A 24,037-nucleotide genomic window follows, 5' to 3' on the forward strand; every position below is an offset into this window, starting at 1 on the left:
CACACCTAAAATTGGACTAAAAATGAGCTGTCAGCATTGGCCTGAAAAATTTAATTAAAACTCTGATTTTTCACATTTCAGTTATTCTTTCAGTGTATATAGAAAAGTTAATTTCAACCAAATATCCATTGGCCATGTGTGTTCCCGATCTCACTAGATTAGCTAGAACCCTTTAATAGTGAGAAAAGCTTTTTCTAATGACTCACTTCCCTCAGTCCAGTTTCAATCTGTTTTTCCCAATAGAAGAAAAACAGGAAAAAGTGATTACCAGCTGCACAAAAATTGCCCCTTCTCCTTTCAGCCCCTGCCCTGAACCTTAGGAACCCTGTTAAAATTCTTGGTGTTTTGTTTAATGGTAATGCATTTGCTGCCTTTTTTTTTTTTTTTTTTTTTTTTTTTGAAAAAAAAATAGCTGCAGGGCTTGAAACTAATTGTTGGGTTTCTTGGTTCTTTTCATCTCCTGCTTTTGTCCTCTCGTACTATTTATAAAGAAAACTGTCACTTGGTCTAGTGTGCTTCACCTTATGGTTCATGACACCGTCTCCTGCTGCCACCCTCTGATTTAGGCCTTTTCTGAAAACCCACTTTGGCTCAAAAATGTCACAAAATGGAATTAAATTGAAAAGTAGCAGAATATTCTCCACAGTTTGCTTCTCCCTTTCTCTGGCCTCTGAGGTAATTGCTTTTAAAGTTTCCACTATTCACTTATCTTTTCATACTTCTCAGATTTTTCAGGAAAAGGATTGGGCAAAAAAATCTATATATACCGACTTGTCAATGCATAATTGATAATACAGTGCAAATCTCCCACTTTTTTTTCTGCCAGTTCTGCTTGTTTTTTTCTCTTTTTTTTCTGTGCAGCTGCAATACTAATTGCAAATTGTTGCTTTTTTAATTTAGCCAGTGCTATAATTTTAAGTAGTAGTGACTCAAATCTGCAGTCAATTATAGAGCCAATTTTGCATGAGGAAGAGGTAGACCATTGCTCTTCAGATGTCATGGATGTATTCAGCCTTGTCACCTGTGAACCAAAAAAAAAAAAAAAAAGCTTTTGATTTTTCTATAGGAAAGCCAGATGGCTTGTATCTGTCCTTCATAGTGAATTTGACCTTTAAATTAGAAAACATCGGGGACCAGTGATTCATTGGCACACAAAGAACTCGGCAGGCATTAAAGGACAGTGTTCTAATTGACTGACCTCTTTCAAATGCCCATTGATTAAAGAAGGTGCTGCGGAGATGATGCAAATGTTTCATTTATCCGCGAGGTTATTGTGAAGCTATATGGCACAAATACCTGGCTTCCCGCAAGCGGTGGGTAACTGCTGTTTGTGAAAGGAGCCCTTTGCAGTTTTGATAGCACCTTTGGGTATAGGCAGGAAAAAGCTAATTTCAAATGATCCTGCAAGGTAGAGAATTTTCTTCCCGCGAAGTGGAGCACCCTCTGTGTTTTCGTGTCAATGCAAACACTAACTAGGTCTTGCCACACTTGGTGAGAAATGAATGGTAGAAATGATTGGAAACTGGCAAGAAGGGAGAGGAGGCATGTTTTGTTCTGTTTCTTTAATGTTGAACATATCAATGTAAAATGATTCCTGTTCTAGAGGCAGAGAAGCTGGAGCAGGGATATGATTTGACTTGAGGCTCACAAAGAGTTTCTGAGCTACCTTGTTCCGAAGCCTGAGCTAATTTATGAGGAATTTTGCCAGTCCCTTCATCTGGGTTGTAGTAAAACTCCCTGTCATCTTTCTCCTTTCTCTGACTCCAGGGGAGGGCAGTAAATGGATGATTTAAATGCTGAGTTCACAATTTAGCAAAACGGAAAAGACTTCTAATGCTTGACATGCTTTCCTAGGCAGGACTAGGTATCTGTCCCTCTTCACCTGACTGAAGACAGCGATGTTTATAAAGGTGGAGCTATGAAACATTTCTGAGATTTATTAATGCTCAGGGGAGATCTAGTTTTATTCCTGTGTAAGAGAAATAAACTCAACTTTGCTTGGTCAGAGTCTGTTCTGCTTCTGTATTTGTATTTACTCCCTGCTGTGAGGAAGTGAGACAGGTTTATTCTTTGTAAAAGCATCACATGAACATTGAGCTTATTTTGCATCAACAGGCGTTCATCTTTTTGTTCATTTGGGTAATGATGCTGCAGCTGCACACCCAGCTTTTCTGTTTCTAGGCTGCTGATTTTTTTGCATGTGTATTAATTTCAAACTCTAAAAATATGGAATAAACCTCAAAGTGAATTGTGTGTGAGAACACACCTTTACTTCTGTTACTTTATATCACGCCATCTATTTTACTATAAGTTTTTGGCCAAAATGATGAAATTCTGAGCTGGAACAGTGTCATGTTTGCGTACTACAGAGACTGAAACCCTTGTTTTTTGTGGAAGTTTAGAGATGTTCACTGATGTCTTTACTGACTTGCATTTAAAAAAAAAAAAAAAAAAAAAAAAAAAAAAAAAGTGTTACAAAAGCCTACACAGGCTTGTTTAGAAACTGCAGTTTGTTCAAATGAAAGTCTTGAAAACAACAGCTGATGTCGGAATAGCCTTATAAATAAAATTATTCATGCAAATAGAGCATCTGAGTAGTTTGTATAATGTGTTGTTTGGAACATGTTGCAATTGAGCAATGGAGAAAGCAAGAAAATCCTTTGCTGAAAAAGATGAAATGTGATACAGGTTAAGCTAAGAATTTAAAGCCTATTTCTGCTGCTTGAACATTGAATGCTGACTCCTGATAACAATTTTAGGGCAAAGCAGTAAAAATAATCATGAAAACCTCACTAAACATTGTTGTTCTGCTATTAAATGATTTACCTCAAATTTTAGCAATGGTCGGGATGCTTATGTTCAGTGCATGTTATGACCCAATCAAAAGCAATACTGAAGTTTCTCTTTAAATTTAAGTAGCTGACTTTGCAAGGAGCAATCCTTTATTCTAGTGATTAAAATTATGTAGCTAGTAGTTACAGTAAACACCAGCAGTGCTGGTTAATCTTGCTGGGAGCAGAAATACTAGAGCAGCCAGCAGTCTTCTTCAGAATAACTGACTCACAATTAAGCTGAGAATGAAATATCAGTAGGATTGTTTGAGAAATGATTGTCATGTATATGAGATCTCCTTGCTCAAAACATATTGCTATCTTCTTCAGTAATTGTATAAAGCTTGGCTGCAGATGTCCCTGAAGTATGGGTACAGATACTGCCCTGAGAAGTATAAAAAAAGCTTCATGAGAATTCCTGAAAATATTTGTCTTAATGTTGAACCATAAGTACCTAATAAGTTTAGGTACCATTTCAGCAATGATCTTGGGAATGCTTCACATTTGACTCCATTTTAGAAGATGCTTGCTCATCAAAAACAAGGATAGCTATGGTTTGTATTATACAGTAAAAAACTTGGGGGGGGGGTGGGAATGACTCCACTGTTTGGTGAGGGAGATGGGAGAGGTTGTGGGTAAGGAGCAACATGTAAGTGAAAAATCTCAAAACTTGCAATGAAGTGCACTTAACTGTGCTAGTAAAATTACCAAAAGGGAGAAGGATAATCTGGACATAAGCTCACCTGAAGGAAGAACATAAACCTTCTATTACTTTAGATGCTTGACTGCAATTTTTAATATGATGGTTGGATGTTTTTTGAGGCTTTTCTCTCCTTATTATTGCTGTCTGCTTTTTATAATGTACAGAGTTTGGGGGGCATGGAGTTTTCCGTGAAACGAACTTCGTACAACACACTTGATGTTTTGTTCAAAAATTGTAGTCTTTTGAGTTCTTGGAGACATTTCTAGCAAAAATCAAGTATGAATTTATGTGCAGTTAATGCTCTGCAGTGTTCCGGTTGATGTTACAGTCTTTTTGCTTCTGAATTAACTTTGCAGGTTCCTTGTTTCTCATGAATCATCATGTGAAATGCAAATAGACCAAATAGCTTGTTTTCTGAAATTTGCTATTTTTAAAACAGGTGGTGGGGAGGTTATGGGAAGTATTAGTGTTTTCTGTGAAATAGCCGAATTTTTGCTGCAGCCTCATGCCCTAATCAAAAAAGTTTGCTCAGTGTTTGTGTTCTATTTTTGTATAAACAAATGGTCTGGGACTTCTTTTATCTAGCCTGGAAATGAGGATATGGGATACAAGTAAGTGTTTACTTTGATCAGACTGTGTTACAATAGGATCCTGGGTTTTCTGCAAAATAGGAACAACATAACCATTTGACGCTGCTTTTGGAGGGCTAGAAGAGGGTTTCCTTTTACAGCAAAAATGTAGATAAAACCAACATCTGCTTTTTGTTCTTTTTTCCTGATATGCTAACACCTTAAAACTTGCGCCTAGACTTTTTGAGAAAGCATAATAATGTAGCTGCAAACTCTGATTATAAATAAAATGTGTAAAAACAGCTTTAGCCCATATTAAAAATGACTGCTGCTGTGTAGGTGCTTTTTCACCTTGGTGCAACACAAGATCTCCTAGTTAATGCTTGAATGTGTGATCTCTCTAGATACTGGAAAATCCATGTCTTGGGGGTAGCAGTAATGCAATGCATGAAGACCCTTATGTATCAGTTACATTTAAAAAACACACGTGCACACACACGTTACTGTAGTGTGTTTGCACCCTGTGTTGGGCCTTTAACTTGGGGAAGGTGGGGGAGCTACTAAATCTTCAGTTGATCTTGTAATGCTTTTTCTTGAATTTGATTTCACTGTGTGTTGAGAAGCCTTTAATTTTAGATGTGATAATCATGGTGCAAAGTTCTATTTCTTCCTGGTTATATTGTAGAATGCTCTTTTTTTAATATTCCTTTTCTTGGCTTCTTACCTTGCTGAATTCCCCTTCTCAAAATGACTGCGGAAAGTAAGGATCTACTACTTTTTAGTATTTACTTTTTATATTCTTCATTTATCAATTCAGCCCAAAGTAATTAATACTTCAGTACTTCCCTCTTACCCCATTATCCTGAATATTTTCTTCTGATCTGTCTCTTCTGGTTAATCTTCATGGCCTCTTCCCCTTCTCATTCTGACTTTTTTTTTTCCCCCTTGGAAAACTTTAGTTGTATCATGATGACTATCAATGGCTTTCTTACAGGACACCTCAGATTAACTGAGGTATAACAAAATTCCTAGACATAGAAATTCATACAACTGAGTTGCTGGGGTTTTTTACCTTCTATTTATTGCTAAATCAGACACTATGCAGGTAGATAAGAAGCGGACAACTCTAAGCCTTAAGGTGGAATGTCTTGATTTTTCATTGATATAGTTCTTTGTCTGGTCTTTTTCGCCCTTAAACATTCAAATTCTGCTATTGAAACCTGATGGAATACATGTTTAAAATTACTGTGTGTATATGCTGTGAGGTTTAAAACCTTCCCTTCTGGAGACAAAGCAAAAGTTCAAATATATTGATCCAGTATGTTTCTGTTTTTTGACTAACGATGAGAAATGACACTAATAGCAAACAAAGAAGAGTTACTTATGCTAAAGTGAGAATTCTGTATAAATAATTCATATAAACTTATAAATAAATGCCTTCATGGTGGCCATTCTTCTTAAGTCTTTTATAATGAGATAATTGTGTAGCTCATCAGAACATGACCCCAAAATTTGCCTCCTTTTTTTAAACACTGTACAGAAATCTTGCTAAGTAGCACCTGCTCTGTGAGAAACTATTGGCTTTCAGAATATATGGTTTGCTTTGCAACTGAAAGATTTCAAATAACAATTACTATTGGTTTTGTTACAAGAACCATAGTTCTGTGTGTGTTAATCTTGCTGCTGCTGTTGCAGCTCAAGAAGTAATTTCTCATCTTGCCATATTTCTTCTCAGGTAGCAGCAGTTGCTTTTAATTGCTGAAACTTTCATGCAAAGATGTAGTTGTCAGCACCATCTGATCCTGCTGTTAAATTGCACACTTATTTTAAGATCAAACTGTGGGTAAATCTCTTTCCACACATTATCAGTGTGCTAGTCTGTTCCAGGGGAAGGTGGTAAATAATTTAAATAGCCCTTAATTCCATATGACTAAGGCAGCATCTTAATGTTAGTAACTCCTAGAGTTTCAGATATGTTGTTCATCTGTGGACAGATTAGAAGATGGCTTAAGCGCTTGATTACCTGAGTTGTCTAAAAGAATTTGTCATTATAGTGGGGGGTTGGGTTGTTTGGTTTTTTTTTTTTTTTTTTTTTTTTTTTTTGGTAACTGCAATTAGCAATTTTGCTGAATGTTCATTGCATCACCTTTTCCATGAGCATGAAGATAAACATGATAGATGATTATACTCTGATTTGGGAAGGTATTAAGCTTGTGCATAAATTTAAGTGTAATTAAATTCAGTTGCATTCTGCTGCGTGGCTTACTGGCTGTCAATCCTCTAAGCATGTCTTTGGGAGAAAATAAACTTTCTCTTCTAATCATGTTTGTTATGAAGATGAAAGATCTATAATATTAGGCTGAAATATTTTCTAATTCTGATTTCTAATTCTTGGGAGTTTGAACTTTGCAGCTTATTCTATTCTTTCATATTGATCAAAATTCTTTTTGAGAGGAAGTTGAGGAAAAACTCAATTTATACTTAACCTAAAGCACATCAACAGAGTTATAACTGTATTTTGAATGAAGCAGTGTTATCTTTCCATACCCGGCAGGCTAACTTATGCTTTTTATTGTAGCACTGAAGGGCACTATTCTGGAATACATTTCCTTTGAAAAGGATGCCGAGTAATGATAAACTGAAATCTCTCAAGTATTTTGCTGTCATAGAGGGTGGTTGCATGTGCATTATCCTTGGTGCATAGAAGGGATAAAAATGAGAAGAGCAGTTTGTATTATCTCAGTAATACAACCTTATTAAGAACATTGCTGAAATAATTTGTCCAGCATTTTTACCAATACTTGGAAAAAGTAAATAAATGGAAAGTGTTCAGGAAAGACTTGATTCTGTCTTACAGTCAGTCTGTTTAATTAAGAGAAAGTTTTAAAAAAATGACTTAGATCATTTGATAGTTGTCACATGGGAAAAATTTTTCATAGACAGTTCTTTATTGTAAAATGTTTTAATGGATTCAACTGTTTGGGATGGAAGCTGAACAAATTCAGATAGGAAATAAGTCATGGTTTTTAAATAGGGCAATTAATCATTGGAACAACTTACCTAGGATGTGATGGATTCTCTCTTGTTATAAAAACTCTGAAAGAGATTTTTATGGATAAAGCCAGAAGTTAGAGACTTGATGCAAAAAAAAAAAAAAATTTCATATGGTTATACCTATACCTCATTATGCAAGAGGCTGAACTAGATGGACATGATGGTCTCCACAAGAGCTCACATCCTTCTAACTTTATCTTATGAGCATAAAGTAAGTGGTTAGTTAGCTATGATTCATTTTCTGCAATTAATGCAAGATTGCTGGGTAATTTTTCAATTGTGATCAGCACTACTTTGCGAGGTGGCTAGGAATTTTAAAGTATTGGGTTAGAATTGATTAGAGGACACTGGGATTTTAGATTCCTTAATTTTATTCTGAGAAGTCATGGACTCATTGTGAGTTCTTGAATAGCACAAATGGCTTTCCAGATTGAGCACCCAAAGCTATCAGTACTATGCAAGAAACCTAACTTTTTTCAGAAGGAATCTGAATGTCTGCCATTCCTGATGCACAGACCTTGCTCCACAGCCAGCTCTTCTGAAAACTTTAAAAAATGACACTGCTATGGTATTTGTAGCATTTCCTCAGATCTGAACTTCAGATTATTAGAACTCATCCAAAGTGTGTGTTTATGAATCTACCTGTCATAATTGATGTGAGGGATAAGGCATATCTGCCAAAATTACTTGGGTTCCTCCCATTTAAAAATAAGGTAGTTCCTGAAAAGCAAGGTGGTCTACTGTAGATGCGTTTAAGCTCTTGCTGATTGTATGTGGTAAAGGTGGAGTCATCCTGAACAATTGCCATGGAGTTGGTTGGAATTCAAAGAGGCATTCACTGTACTCTTGTAAATATTCATGGATCAAGGCTTTGCCTGAGGCTGAAACAAGGAAATTTAGATGTTGCTTTATTCTTAATTATAGTGCTTTCAGTTTTTAATTCATATACAAATTGCAAGTACCAGGCAAACTCATCTAAAATATTGGTACAATAGTTAAAATATGTTGCTGTCAAAAGAATAAATAATGTAAGGGGTAGCAGTATCTCCCACCAACTGTTCATGGATGGCAGATGTAATCAGAGTTGATCAAGTTCTCACCTGTGATATAAAGATCAGTTTTGACAGGACTGATTTCCTCTGATTCCATATTCTCTACGTAATTGCCTTGCAATTTTGCAAAAGTCAGTTTTATCCAAAATTAAGTTTAGAATAAAGGCTTTCAGAAACTTTAGGCTCATCCAGAGTCTTTCAAGTTTGTATATGTCAAAGTGTGGGGTTTTGAGGGTGTGTTTGTTTTCTTTTTAAGATGGCATTCACTCTCACAGAGTGACTTTTGAGTCTTTTCTCCTTCTCACCTTTTAAGGCTTTAAAATAACATTTTAGTTCTGTTTAGACTCTTATGTCCAGGTATTTCTCTGACGTTCTGGCTTGGGGCTTTGAAATGATTAGCTGAGGATGGTGGGGGGGGGCAGGAGGTAGCACCAGAATTTTTAATATCTTATTCATTTTCCTGACAGTTTAGATTTAAACATAGACATTTCATATAAAGTTGTGAATTTCCAAAAATGTGTTGTAATTTAGAAAGAACTTAATTCTCTACTAAATTTCCACAACTGAAGTCGTGATACCAGTTACTAAACAGATGATGTATAATAGTACATATTGTAACTGGTGAGAGTTTTTTCTGCATAAATGAATTTCTCTCATCTCTCCCCCCTGCCCCAGGTGCAAGACAAGTTCCGTTTAGACCTATCTGATGAAGAAGCTGTACATTATATGCAGAGTCTGATTGATGAAAGTGTCCATGCCCTCTTTGCAGCTGTGGTGGAGCAGATACACAAGTTTGCACAGGTGAGGTAGCTTCTCAGTTGGTGGTCTCTCTGAAAACTGATAAGGTGAGAGGTGGCAAACTTCAATACTTACCTTCATTGTTTACGATGCTTTAGTTCATATTCAGCAAGTTCAAACTGTTCTTTTTGCCAAGACCGGGGAGCAAGTCCTCAGTGGTGCCAGAAAATTCTATGAAGTACCTTAGCAAACATGCTCTCTAAAGTATTTTGAATAGATATGTTTCGATAAATAGCTGTGCCTAGTAGGAGAGAAATCTAAAAATTTGAACCAGATCTAAGCTTTTCATGGATTTCATAACAGGTTTTGCTTCAAAATATACGTCATTGGGGTGTTTTTCTTTTAAAGAAAAGCAGATATTTTTGTGTGTTAACCAAGTATCTCTGCAGTGATTGTATTTTGTCAAGTAGGGCTGTTAAAAATAGTTTAAAGGGGGCCATGTTTTTGCATGTTCATCTAGGATTTAATAAGGTTTTAATTGATTAACTGAGATTGAGCATGTTCTTCATTCATCATTGGCTCCAGACTTGTTTGCTTCTGAAGCCATGGAACAGGGTTACCCAGTACAATGTGAGAGAGTTTTTTAAAATGTTCCCTTGAATTCTCTTTTTGGAGGAAAATTGGGGAGTTGAGGTCTTAAGTTTTGAGGTTAACTTTTTTTTATTGCATATAATTACTTCATTTTGGTGGAATATTACTCATTATATTCCTAAGGGTAGGAACTGAGAATTGGAAAGCCTGAGTTCTGTGAGAGAAGGATCCAGAACTCTTTGACTTCTGGTCTTGAAGTAAATGAGTAAGGATGAATTGCCCTTTTTTTCTACCTTTGGTAGACTTCCTGCAGAAACATCTACTGTGTGACATTGTGCAGTGTTCTGAATTGTGCATTCCAGCTGGCTGTCTTGATAACTAACAGACACAGCAGCTTGCTCAGCAGGGCACACAGGAGGAGGCCAGGAACTCTTCACCTATGTCCTCTGCAATGGTGGCAATGCTCCACAAGGCACACAGTCCCCAGGAGCCACTGTAATATTGGAGGCCTCAACCCAGATGGAGTTCCTGAAGGAGGAGACAGGTCTGCAGGTCCGGGGCTGCAGGGAGTGTCTGGGGCCTCAGCTCGCTTGCAGGAGATGTGTGGTGGTGTCATCTGTGTCACCAAGGAGCTGTAGGACGAGGTCAGCGGACTACACAGAATCAGGGCTGACAAAGAGATTGACTGGATCTTCTCCAAGACCTTGCAAATACAAGAACCTAAACCCCCAACTGTGCTGAATGAAGAGCAGGCAGTCTGTGCTTATCAGTTTGGGAAATGGAGACTCCCAGGATGGCGAAGGCTGGAGGTTTGTGATTTTTGGAATCAGGATGATGGCTCCTGATCCACCTGCAGATAAAGATCCAATGCACTGATAGCAGATGAGGGGCTGGGAACTCTGTCCAACAAAGCATTTGAGCCAGCAGACCCTGAGCCATGCAACAGCACCAGGAAGGCAGCAGTGAATGACTGTAGAGAGAGATTCCCACACATTCCCTGCTTTAGGGGATGGAGCCCCCATCTGCTGACCTGACCTGCTGCCTATGGAGGTTTGCTGTTTGCTGGGGACTTGGATCAGACATGTTGTGGAAAGACTGCCACAGCTTGTCCAGCCCTTAGACTATTACCCCCGACGCTCTTCGGGGGAGATCTAGAGCATGTCAAGCGTTGACTGCTTGTGTCAAAACCAGGTGGTTTTCTCTGTAATCCTGCCAGTGAGGGTGAAAGGCCTTAAGGAGGAATGGATGGACCCTGTGGATCAACAGCTGGTAGCACAGCTGGTGTCAGCAGCAAAGATTTGGTCTTCATGACCATAGGACCCTCTTTGAGGATCGAGGACTGCTAGGAAGAGACAGAATCCACCTAAGTGAGGCAAAAGTAACTTTGCCAGCAGGCTGGCCAGCATGGTGAGGAGCTGCTCCTTTAAACGAAGAGCAACTGAGGAGGGGAGGGAGATGACCCGTGATCTGTCGAGGACGTGGTGGATCTGTTTGGCAAGCAAAGGGTGCAGGATGATGTGGACAAGAGAGACCTAATCAACAAAACAGGGCTGAAGGGGGCCCGCTTGAAGCATACAGAAATAAATAAGGAGGTGCCTGCAGGACAGCATTATGGGAAAGCTCCTCATACCTTTTCTGGGAGATCAGCCTGACTGGATGTGTCGCTGAAGTACTCGTACACTAACGTATGCAGCATAGGCAGCAAACAGGAGGAGTTAAAGGTCTCTGTGCAGTTGTAGGGCTACAATCTCACTGAGAGCACAGAGATGTGGTGGGACATCTCACATGACTAGAGAGCTGGCATGGATGGATACAGTCTCCTTAGGAAGGACAGACTGGAGGGAGAGTTGCCTTTTCTGTGAGAGAGCAGCAGTAATGCATGGAGTTCTGCCTGGGGATGAACAGTGAGTCAGCTGAGAGCTTATGGGTTAGGATTAGCTGGCAGACCAAGATGGGCAACATTTTGTTTGTCTGCTACAGACTGCCTGATCAGGATTCATTGCAAGGCCACTCTTGATTATCTTTGAAAGGTCATGGCCATTGGGGGAGGTTCCTAAGGACTGGAAGGAAGTAAATGTCACTGCTGTCTTCAAGAAGGGCAAGAAGATGGGTCGGGCGAGCTACAAGACTGTCAGCTTCATTTCAGTCCCTGAGAAAGTGATGCAGCAAATTACCCTGGAAATTTTTTCCAAACATATGAAGGACAAGCAGGTGATTGGGAGTAGTCAGCGTGTATTTATGAAGGGGTAATCATGCCTGACCAACTTCATAGCCTTCTATGATAAAATAACTAGCGCAGTGGATATTATTTATCTGGACTTTAGCAAGGCTTTCCACACTGACTTCCGTAACATCCTGATATGCTAACTGGTGAAATATGGACTAGATAAGGGGACACTGGATTGAAAACTTGTTAATCTGCCAGCTCAGAGCTGTGATCAGCGGCACAAAGTCCACTGGGTGCCAGTCACTAGAGGTGGATCCCAGGGTCGATACTGGGGTGAATATTGTTTATCATCTTCATTAATGACCTGGATGATAGGATGGAGTGTACCCTCAATGGGTTCGGATACCATAAAAAACTGGGAGAGTGATTGATAGACCAGATGTTTGTGCTGCCATTCAGAGGAACCTTGACAGGCTGGAGAAATGCACCAAAGAGTGTCTTGTGAAGCTCAACAAAAAGCTCCTGAGAAGGAGTAACCTCATGCACCAGGACAGGCTGGGAGAAATGTGGCTGGAAAAAGCCCTGGGGATCCTGGTGAGCGTGACAGTGCACATGAACCAGCAATGTGCCCTTGGAGAAAAGAAGGTGAATGCTGTCCTGGGCCACACTAGGAAGAGTGTTGCCAGCAAGTCGAAGGAGATGATCCTTCCACTCTAATCAGTACTGGTGAGGTGCTACCTGGGGTACTGTGTTGCATTCTGGGCTCCCCATTGCAAGAGAGGCAAGGACCTATTAGAGCAAGTCCAGCAAAGGGCCAACAAGAAGATTTAAGGGCTTGGCATGTCTGACATATGAGGAGAGTCTGAGAGAGCTGGGACTCTTTAGCCTAGAGAAGAGAAGGCTTGGGGGGAGCATCTTACTCCTGTAAAAATATCTGATTTGGGGCAGGAAGAGGGGATCAAAAAGATGAATCTCAACTCTTCTTAGTGGTGCCCTGTGACAGGACAAGAGGCAATGGTGCAAATTGAAACAGAGGAAATTCCATTTAAACACCAGAAAAATCTTTTTTACTGTGAGGGTGTTTGAATGCTGGAGCAGGTTGCCCAGAGAGGTTGTGGAGTATCCTTGAAGATGATCAAAACCCAACTGGTCAGAGTCCTGAGCTACCTGCTCCAGCTGACCCTGCTTTGAGCAGGGGGACCTGGAGTAGGCAATCTCTGGAGGTGCCTTCCAACCTCATTTGTTCTCTGATTCCTGGTAATGCTCTGAGGTGTCAGTGGAAGAATATTGTCTCCACTACTTCTAGTATTAAAATCCCTGCTGTAGTATGAAGAATGAAATGTTCAGCCACATGTATGTGCTGTCCCTACCATAGACCACTGTAAGAGAATAAAATGTTTAATTCCCCTGTTCAATAAAACTGTGTTCATAAAAGCATTTCATTTCATCTCTGAATTTATAATGCTTTTTTCCTTAAAGCTCTCTGACATTTTTAGTTTGTGTTTATCAGGGATTTAAGATATTACACTGTCTGTTTGCCTTAAGTATTACTCTCATGACAAGACATAGAATTCAGAGGAAAAATGAAACTTTGATCTCAGAAGCCAGTTAGTGTCAGTATTTTTTAATCAATTCCTTTTTCAAAAGGCTGATCAAAATCTGATACAAACTGATGAGAACAGTTTTTATGGCTATCCATTGAGCTAAAGATCTTCCACCTAATTTATTGTTTGCTGTAAACTAAAATTTTTTTCAAGAACAGCATTACAGTGCAGAATAAGCAGTAAAAATGTCATTTCTATCTGCATATATATTTAATAGATCTTTTTTCACATGAAAAAGTTTAATTATGTGGAAATGTTGCATATGTGTTGTCAGTCATGGTGCATTGCTTTGATTGCAGGATGTAGGGCAGTAGTATCATAAGCAAAGTGAAAAATATCTAGCATCTACCTTGAGGCTTAAAAAGAACAACGCTTGTGTCATTGCAAAGATACAAGATTAAATTTTGAAGCACATCCATTAGGTGCATAGACCTTTCTTTTAATTACATCCTGACACTCACCTATTTTCTTTTCTTTTAGACACAATCTTTTTACTTCATTGTTTTTAGGTGACTGCCAGACTCTCCCAGATAATCGTTATTGCATTTGTGAAGCTGTAGTAGTAAGTCAGAGTTTACAGGTTTGATTCAGGTGACCTTTTCTTTTTCTAGTCAGACTTGGTCTTGCTGGACTCTTTTCCAGCACTTAAGACTGCTTTTAAAAATCACAGGATACATTTGTTCAGAATATTTGAAGATACCCAAGAACTTAAACCCAAGGCTTGTAGCTCCAAGTAAGTGTGTTCTAAGCCATAGGCTATTATATATAACAGCAGGCACACATCACATCTTCCACTTGTATTTGGGGAGTTAAAAAAGCAAGCTTTGCTCACAGGAGTGTTGCACTTTGCATAACAACTCAGCAGATGTGACAGCCTCCAATGTAGGCCTGCTCGGATTGCCTCACTTTGGGTTTTTCACCCTTCCACTTGGCTGACATTGGACTCCAGCATGGAGGCTTTGGGGACTGTTTTTTCTGATGTGCTAAACCTCTGTGTGAGCTATAGAATTTGGCACTTAGGTCCTTCAAGCTTTCCTATTCTACTCTTGGGATCAGGTGCCTAAAAATGTAATGTGTTGCTTTGTAAGTACCTAAGGCATTTCTTGGCTCCACATGATGCAGGATTCTTCTGCTAGTTTCAGAGCTGAGATTATTGCCTTTATTCATGTTCTGTAAATAACTACACTTGCAGGCTCCTTCCTGCAATAGTATTTAATGCTTATGGAAGTGAAGATAGAAGAAGAATAGTCAGAAGTGAATCATCAGTTGACAAGAATCTGAGGACTGTATACATCAAAAAAGAAAAACCTTACCAAAAAATCCATCAGAATTAAATGTAATAAATGCCTGTTCTGTACATATTGCAAGCAAGGTAGGGCACTTCAGTGATATTTAGTGCTTCATTAGTCAAAATCATTATCTTTACTCTTTGTAGAAGGCAGCCTTCTTTTTAAGAACTTGCTGCTGGAGTCTTTACAGAGTCTGTAAATCGTTGAACAAATGAACAATTAATGTATAATTGAATTTGCAATAAAGTGGTCATCTTACACAATGGCCAATTGAAGCTTTCAATTTTTTTCATATATAATGCTGCATTGAATTGCCAATGGCCTTGCTCTAAAAAGTAATAAAAATTGTCTTAAAAAAAAAAAAAAGCTTTTACACAGGTATTATGATGCATGCTTAAACAGCAGATTCGCCTTAAGTCATGCAGTTTTTCTTTTGAAATACCCTTCAGTATGTGGTTTGCTATTTGTCTATAGATACTTATTCTTACTGCCTCCAAAATAGGCCTGCAAGCGCTAGCAAGCAGTCTATGCTGTCTGCTGCACCAGTTAAGGGCTTTTCAGTAAGGTTGGTTGTTTTAGTAAGCATTGTGTATCAGTGTTCAATATATTGCTCTAGAGTAAGTAAAGCTCTTGTATAAAGCAGTTAGTATATTTTGGCATCCAGTTGGTACTTTTCTTCTGTAACAATATTGTAAATTGGATTCAGTTCAAAGCTATGTTATGAAGCCTTTAATTTAGTTTTTAATGTATCTTTAATCTGTTGTCTAATCACATATTTTACAGACCTTTTTATATAGTATTTATTTCTTTCCCTCTTAGCGGATATCAAAAAAACCTGGTGTCTCAAAGTAAATAAATTCAACATGTAGAATATAAGTTGATGGTACTGTACAGGACTTCTGAAGAGGAGAAAAAGCATACTAATTTCAGTTCATATTGATGAAGACTGGATAGCCATTTCTCCTTAGAGAGTCATTTTCATCTTAATATCCCCCACCACCACCCCTGCAGAGGAAAGAAGCAATCTCCAGTTGAAGTGACTAATTTCCCGTTTTATTCTCCTTGTAAACTTGCAAGTTGAGCCAGTTGCATCCTGGGCTGGGGTTAAGTAGTGATATAAAAGTGAAACCTGGGGGCAGGGCTAAAATGTAGGTGCTTGATTTAGGATTATACTAATGGTTTGTTGCTCTCTGTTTAGGAGTAAACTCAGATGAAGCTGTAATGGTGAACTGGCTTTAGGTATCTCTAAGAATTCGTCTCCCAGTGCTGCTGCAATCCAGAATGCAGCTATGGTTTCTTTCCCTCAGTACTGAGCTTCTGTGCTGTTTCTCCTGCTGGAGGAGCAGATCTTGCATGCCAAATAAAATAGGGTAAATGTACCAGCAGGGTTGTGTAGATAGAGTTGATTTCCCAGCTGTTGGTTCTGCTGAAGGGGTGTGAAAATCACTTGCCTTTAGGCACTTCATAATGTTTTTAAACCCAAAGTTCAATTTACACATAACTTTTGTTCTCTGAGAGTAAACCAGGTTGAATAAAAGTCCTGCTGTGTTTTTTTTCTTTTAGTATTGGAGAAAATAAGCTTTTTGTCTGCCTGAGGGTGGAAAGGAGCCTCAACACATGATGAAGAAGGGGATTTCTCAAGCACCTTGTGGACTTTCCCAAACAGCTTTAGAAGGCAAAAGCTGCGCGTTTGGTAGCGTGGAGAGTTGCGAACTCGGGAGACAGAGCAGCTTTTTGAGTCTACATTATTTGAAAGCTTAAAAATAACCACATTTTAAAGGAAAATGTTTATACCATCCTTTAGGCTCAGATATTACTGTATTTCTTTCTAGTGAAAATAATTGAGCCATAAAGGTCGAAGTAATCAACTTCCTCCCAAGCCAAAGGTAACTGGAAGAGGCTGGCATTAGATGGTCAATTCTTATACCTGTTAATATATTTTCTTATTTAAAAATGGAAATTATTGCTACACCAAACATGGCTGTGTACAGAGTACAGCAGAAAGGCTACAGTTCCTCAGTGCAGAAAAACACAGAACTCTGGCAGTCTCCTCTCCTCCCCTCCCACCAACTTTGTACCTTGAAAGTTTTAAATATAATTCATATGATCCTCTATTTCCTACCTTGGGCAATGTTATTGTCTAGAAAGGACAATCATTTCTTCCCTGCTTACAAAAATGTTTTTAAGTGCTGATAAGTTAGCCAGCTGTAGGCAGCCAATTAAATCATCACTTAACAGGCTCAGTAACGAGAATGCACAGTGAGCAGTTCAGTATTTCACACTTTAACTCTGAATGTTTTCTGTACAGCAATTATATATTCTTGACTCTAATAAACTCTTTGTTGTTGCAGTCTTGAGGTCTTTTGTTTTGTCTTTGTAATCTTACCTGCTGAGACCGAGCATGCTAGAAGGTTATGTTCATAACTCTTGGATTTTCTGCACGGATTTTAAATACTCAGTTTGCTTGATGCAGGAATAAGGCCACTAAAAATGACTTTTGTGCCACACATTGAGTTCATAATGAATCTGTTTTGAATGATCAGCAATGTAATTAGCTCTTTATAAATGTGTGGATCTCTTCAAAGGGTGTTCTTATATTCCTGGGTTTTTTTAATAACAATAATTTAAGTCAGGAGGAGAGCCCTCCCAATTATAAAGATAAGGACTGATCTGAATCTCATTGATATTCCTGAGGCAGGCTTGCTTTGTGCTTCTGCTGACAAACTCCCAAAGGGCTTTGATGGAAGAAAATCCACTAGGGCTATAATGGACCCTGAAAGTTATTTCAGTATGTTACCCAAAGCTGTTAGTTAAGCACAACACTGGGTTCAGCCCCTCTGATTATTTGCTGCTTAGAGGATGTATACTATCCTGGTTACTTACTGCTTGTGTTAGCTGGCAAAACACAACAGCCTGGAGGAACCACAATAGTACTTGCTGTCTTCAGTTTGCTTCTCTCTGAAGAAGTAGTAATTACCCTTTCCTTGTATGGGTTTTTCTCCGTCTTGCTTCATCTGGCAGAAATACATTTCTCTACTGCCTCCATTTCCCATTAATTATTTCTGCATACAGTGCTTTGTGATATCTTCCTGGGATATTTTTGAGGGCATGGACTTTGCTTGCCTTTTTTCCCCTGTGTTTTGAAGGGGTATCCTACCTGCTCATAGAACTTGTTGATTTATATGATATAGCCACATTTAATTCAGCTCAGGTCCCCGGCCCTCTCCACTATATGTGTTAGTTGCTTTTTTTTTTCTTTTTTTTTTCTCCAGCTTTCTTGAAGGAAACTCTAGAAGGAGATATCTGGCAGTTGAGAGATGTTTCCTCTGGGCTTAGCTCTGCAGTACTCGTATGCGCTGCACCAGCAGTCAATGCTTAAATCCGGGACAATTTCCCATCTCTGTCACAGAGGCTTTTTCCTTCTCTGTCCTATGATGAATTTGTCTGGCTACCTATGAAGAGATTTATTCACAGCACTGAGTACTACCCTTTGCTTTTTTAATTTTACAGGCACTTTTCACAAAGGCCCATGATACTGACTGGTGCTCTGATGCATGGTGATGTATACATTTTTCAGTTTGTCAAAACAGTGCCAGATTTCTGGTCAAGGGTCTCAGTTGAGCTGTATGGGCTCTGTGACCTTTATGAAGAGAATCAAAGAAGCAATTCAGACTAAAAGGTTTTGGGAACCTATGTGTGCCTTTTCCATTTCGGAAATAATGGCGCTCAGGATCACCTTTGTCACAGGGATGAAAGGCTAACTTACGTGAGAAGTTTGTTTTCTAGAAGGTGTGGACTGGGAGGTGGGGAGCACAGGTTGTGCTTAAAAGATGGTGGAGGTAGGAGAGGCTCCTGGAACACATTACTGCTCTTGTCCGCACTGCACATGAGTGTTTTGTCTTGTTGACAGTCCTGAAGTAGCTAAAGAATACTGTGTTGCAGTACCCAAGAGGAGGGCAGGTTCATGAACAGTATGTTGACGCTTTCAGAACAGAAGCATATGCGCTAGGAAAACCAACCAGTTCATCTACTCTTTCCTCCACCTTCAAACAGGTAACAGGTCATTGAGCTTATGTTGTTTTGGTGAAGTAATGATTTTTATTATTCCTTCCCCCTTCTATCTTTTACTGTCAGTACTGAGAAATACCCAACTGTCCTCAGGCTGTCCTGGCAGGTCATTGAAAATTACACGTCAGTACGCTGGTGTATATGCTAACTCCAGCACTCCAGATGGTGGAGTATCCACCTTCTTCCTGATGGATGAAGCAGTTCTTCCTCCTCATGCAGGACAATGTCTGAATGTAGCACTGGAAAGAGGGTGACATGGAACAGACTATGGGACCTCTCCACTAATTCTTTCGTGAGATTCCTCGGAACTTTTGGCTTTCCTGGAATCCTGCATGTCACATGTATTTAGCCATAAATAGAGGATGAAGATGCACTTTGTAATCAAATGCTCTGTGTGGATTATTCTTCATATGTTAGCCATAATTTTCAGGAAGCCTCTTCTCCTTTGGCTAGGTTCATGGACAGCATAGCTGAAGACATCAAGGCAATACATCCTGAAAGAGACCCAAGATGAGTTACTGCTAGGAGACTCTGAATTCTCTAGCAAGACATGTAGATGGAAGGTAAGCAAGGTACCTTGAAACCTGAAAGCAAGGTAAGAATTATCGGCTCTGCTCCCAAGGAGGAGGAGAAGCAAGATGTGCTGTGGAAGTAGTTGTCCTTGGGGTTTTGTGCTGCTGCTGGAGCCTCTGTATCACAAGAGGTGTCAATTGCCCCATCAGTGGCAGAATCCCTATCTTTCCCCACTATCTTACTCTTGTCCGTACTCCCCAAAGGAGCTGAGGCCCTAGTTTGACTCCTCTCTATTCTTCCAGTAGTCAGCTTATTGGAGGCACTGTGGGGACTGGGCTGGTAGGGTGTTCTTTTATTTTCTCACTGCACATTCACTCTTTAGATACTTCGCAGTAAGTGTACTTTTGTAGTTTAAATGACGGGTTGACTTTTACACAGACCTGTAGGAGAACGGGAGTCAGAGAAGGGAACGGAGTGGAAACAGAGATATATGTTCCATTATAGGTGGCTGACTAGTAATCTTGCAGGTATCAAAAGGGAAGGAAAAGGCATATGGAGGGCAAAAGGCAAAGTAAGGTAAGAAAGCTGGGAGTCTGGCTTGTGGGGGGAAGGAAAGTGAGGTTTGGTAGGATGCAAGGAGCTGGCTGGGTGGATTGCTTTTTGGATTGATGAGAACAACATGTTCATTAGAGAAGGGGTTTGAGAGAATTAATCAACTTTTATTATTTCATATGAGGAAGAAGGTTAACATTTCTAGTTTGTTGTATGTATTTAAAAGAACTCAGCCATCACCCTGCTGCACCCAGGCCTTGAACATATGTGAGAAAATATCCTCTGGGTGTTTAAATACAGGCTTCAGTCTAGTTGTAGAAAATAGTAGGCAGCATCAGCCATGATGCCCTCTGGCATCCTGACCCCTCTGATGGCCATATCCCTGGGCTTCTGAATTCCTTTTCACTGGTATCTTGAGTTTCACTGGTGAAACTGGCCTATGATTATCTTACAGTGATTCAGAGATCTATAGGCTAAGAGAATAACAGCCTGTACAACAGATGGCTTCATAAAAGGTGTCTTGGGGTTGTCCGAACAATGTCTGAGACAGCACCCCTTATCTAGCCTGCTAGGTTTGGGAAGCTATGTGGAGTCCTTCACAACCTTGAGGATGTGGCTAGTGCAGACCATACACCTTTGAAAGACCTTTGGAATAGCATCTTAGCAGCATAGCTATAGTGGACTTCCTGTTTTCAAACTTATGCTCCACTTGCCAGTGGAAGTCTGATCTTGTAAGGCTCTGATCCACCGATCAATGGACTGTTGAAGACAGTGTTTGTGTCACACTAGAGACACAATCCTCAAAGTTATGTGAGCTACCTACTGAGGGCAGGCTGTATTATAAGCCTTATTCAGTATCCTTCTCTTTCCCCTACCCAAGACTATTTATGAACAATACAGGCACGAGCCACTCTGCACCAGTAGGCCAAAGGAGACAAGGATAACCCCTTATAATAAAGCCAAAAGGCAGCATAAACCTGATCCTACAGCTTGTAGCATAAGTTAGAGAAACAAGTTAATCAAAATTCATTCTCAGATTCCACTTTGCAAATAGGTTTAAAAAGTGTTAAATGTAACTTTTATCAACACATTACAAATGAAAGCATGGTTGTTCACTAGGTCACTAGCATGGTGTTTGAATATAATAACCTGTTCATGTTTTGGACCATACAACAATCTATGAAAACTGTATATTATGGCAATTTGAAGTGTTAGCATGTGAACCCAAAATAAGATCTGATATGTAAGGCTTAGAAAGACCCTGACTTCATTGTAAATCACTGACTACTTTACAAGTGAAGATCCTGAGGTACAGAAATGAAAGGGTTGTTTAAGATTTGTCTGAGTCAGTAGAATAGAATCTAGCCAGTACATTCGTCTGTTTTTCCTACTTGCTGAGCTGTATTTTGTGACCTTGCATATTTTTTCAACATATTTTCCAAGGATTTTTGTAGAAGATGAAGCAGCTGAGTGCTGACAAACTGTCTGGATATGTCTCTGATCCAACAAGTGCCTCTCTTCAGGCTGATCTGCATTTGCTGTTCCCAGCTCCCATGAACTCTTACAACATAAAGAACAGCACAGCACTGGGACCTCTACAATGTACTGGATGCAAGTAAATGCGTGGGGTAAATACAAATACTTTTGAAAATGCTTCTTAAAAGTTCACATACTAATGGAATTGTTTTCATTTTATGTATTTTTATATATAAATATATATGTATGTATGTATGTATACATACACATACATATATACCTGATTTACAGAATACTGTTTTTTTGTAAAATCAAATGTGTATTAGTGCTTAGCACAGTATCATTATCTATGCAGAGCAAAACAAAAGAGCAAAACCAGGGGAAAATAAGCTATTTTTAAAAAGAAAGTGTTTTTTTCCTCCTCGTTCAGTTGTGTAAAGCCTTGATTAGCAGCAGCAAGAACTTTAGATTTAATAGTATATCTATCTTGGCTTTATATCTCCATGTAATTAATACTGTGTGTATATTAGGTGTCTGTCTCTAATAACTTCTGAATCCCTTGAACAACTACTAAAAATTTTGACTTGAGGGGTAGAAGTCTTAAAGATGGATAAAGTTCCTGCATGTTTCATAAAGGTAGATTTCCTAGTCAGAGGAATGTCCCCAAGGGGGATGTCAGACAGTGGTTTCAGCTTCCACATGTATATACACAGGAGAATCTGCATAGAGTGAGACTATGAGCACCATCACATGCGTCTAAGCACGATGCAGCACTTCGTAGGAAACCAGACTTTAGCAGTTTTGGTGCTCACAGAATAACTTGTCAACAGCCATCCTGTTAAACCTCACCAGGAAGGAGAAAAAGAAAAAGAAACAGTACCATCAAACAATAGTTTTGCCACAGCCTTGTTTTCCCTGGCAGCTGTGTTTTGTGTAAATAGAGTTACAATGTACTATAAAGCCAGCTTGTGGGTACTTTGTTTTCCTTGCTACATTCACTTTGGTCTCATCCTGATTTTATTTTTTCTTGGAAACCCTACTCTTTATTTCTCTTGGGATGGGGGGAGGGGGTGAAGGAGGAATAAACTGTCCCATCTATTATTGGTCATCTTCAACTGCCAGTGCTTCAGGTGGCACAGAGCCTTCTAATTTTCCTTGTTTTGGAAGAGGCAGTGATTGCAAAAAGGCATTTTGTGAAAACCTGAGAGGGATGGGTTCTTTGTTTTAATGAAAAGGCATATATCCTTTTAGCAAGAAATGTCCCTGTTCTTAGAGACCGTTACCTGGCTTTGTTGTCCTTATTTGTAATCGGAAATAAAAAGCATTTCTGAAAGGCTTTTGGGGGATAATGGCTCTGGATAGGGGAAGGAGGAGGAGGGAAGGGGAATCTAACACTTCTTCGCAGATTCATGGTAGCAGCAAAGAGAGGCAGTATTGCTAAACGGTCTCCCTTTTGTAGTCCGCAGAGGTTTTACTCACAGAGCCTGGTATCATCAGTGGCTGGTAAAATATAGTGGTTATTACGAAGTATCTCAAGCATGTACATTTAAGGCGTCTTAAGGGAGTCATTGAAAACAGATTGCAGGTAGATTGTGTTAAAATAGATTTTTGTAACCTCTTCAGCTGATGTGGCAATTCTTTGTAATAGTGAAGGTCCTTCAAGCACAATACTGGTGCCCTCCTGTCCTTCTAAGCATCCATGATTTAGAAAGGACTCTGTTGGGGGGAGGAGGAGGGTGTGCAGGTTTCACTTTGGAGGGGAAAATACTGAACCCCAGTTGCTTCTAGAATATCAAGCAGTGATGTACTTTATCTGCCTGGATGCTAACCTGCAACTGCAGAAGCACTGCTTGCAAAGGCTCATCCACATGCAGACATCAGTCATTTCACCTGATGTGTGAGATGGTCCTTTCCAAAGTGGATTAAGCTAAACCACAATAAGATACTTAAATTCTGAATAAAAGCTCTCCAAAATTAGAGGTTGTACAAAATGTAACAAAAGCACTTTGAATCAGTTTCCTTGACAGAAATGTGGTGTGGGTTTTTTTTGTTTTGTGTTTGGTTTTCTTTTCCCCTGTCACCTTCAGCAATGGTGGAGGATCAGAAGATGGCAAATCTGCAGACTCGTTCAGGGGAGAAAGTTCTATTTATAAACTACAGTGCACAGAAAATAAGAGAGTTGAGCCAATGTGGAGACTCTAGAGAGCTCTGGGAACAATTCTTTCATGGACAAGTCATTCAGCTTTTTCCAGCCTGTATTCCTCACAGCCAAGTAATGGCACTTTCCCCATCTCATTAGGTGCTTAGACATTAATTGGTATATGTAATAGGTAAATCATACAGACATATTCCACGGTGTCAGACTACTGCTTCTGCCCCTGATCTATAAAATAGGAAGACCATCTTTTGCGCAGTCCTTTCTTCAGTGCATCTTCTTTCACTAGGAATCAGACTGTGAAGTTAATTGTAACCAAAGGCTTTTATCTCTCATGTATATTTAATATAACATCTCTCATTGACTAGAGTCTGAATAACCCCACCTTGCCACAGAAAAATGTAAAATGTCCTTTTTTTTTTTTTTTTTTTTTTATAGGCATCTTCCTGGCACAGTCATGTATAAACAGCTTTGTAGCTGAGATTATTTGAGGTAATTAGGGAAATTCTCTGCTCTTAAACCATTCACAAACTGCTTCCCCTTGAACTTTAGGTGGAATAACAAGCTCTGTATCTGTGTGGATGTATAGAAGGATGCCTACTTATCTTGCCTAGTTGATGTTGCAGTGCCCCATGACAGTGTCCCCAGTACATGGACAGGCTTTGGTTTTGCTTT

General features: G+C 39.4%; 1 protein-coding gene across 2 annotated transcripts in view; it reads left to right on the forward strand.

Annotated features, from left to right (window-relative positions):
- The window catches only part of LOC112985111 (phosphatidylinositol 3-kinase catalytic subunit type 3), an 85,660-nt gene extending 64,363 nt beyond the window's left edge, over positions 1-21,297 (forward strand). Inside the window, exons 24-26 of one of the 2 annotated variants that reach the window (XR_010385875.1) lie at positions 8,885-9,010; positions 19,120-19,229; positions 21,175-21,297. Coding sequence is in view for 1 of the 2 variants with exons in the window: in XM_064501041.1 (XP_064357111.1) it covers positions 8,885-9,010; positions 16,162-16,176 (141 nt within the window). In the remaining variant the exon portion in view is untranslated. Of the gene's footprint in view, positions 1-8,884; positions 9,011-16,161; positions 16,949-19,119; positions 19,230-21,174 lie in introns of those variants that run through there. The other variant, XM_064501041.1, reaches the window with a different exon arrangement.
- Positions 21,298-24,037: the final 2,740 nt, after the last annotated feature.

This window comes from Dromaius novaehollandiae, chromosome W, assembly GCF_036370855.1.
Source record: "Dromaius novaehollandiae isolate bDroNov1 chromosome W, bDroNov1.hap1, whole genome shotgun sequence".
In the NCBI taxonomy this organism is placed as follows: Eukaryota; Metazoa; Chordata; class Aves; order Casuariiformes; family Dromaiidae; genus Dromaius; species Dromaius novaehollandiae.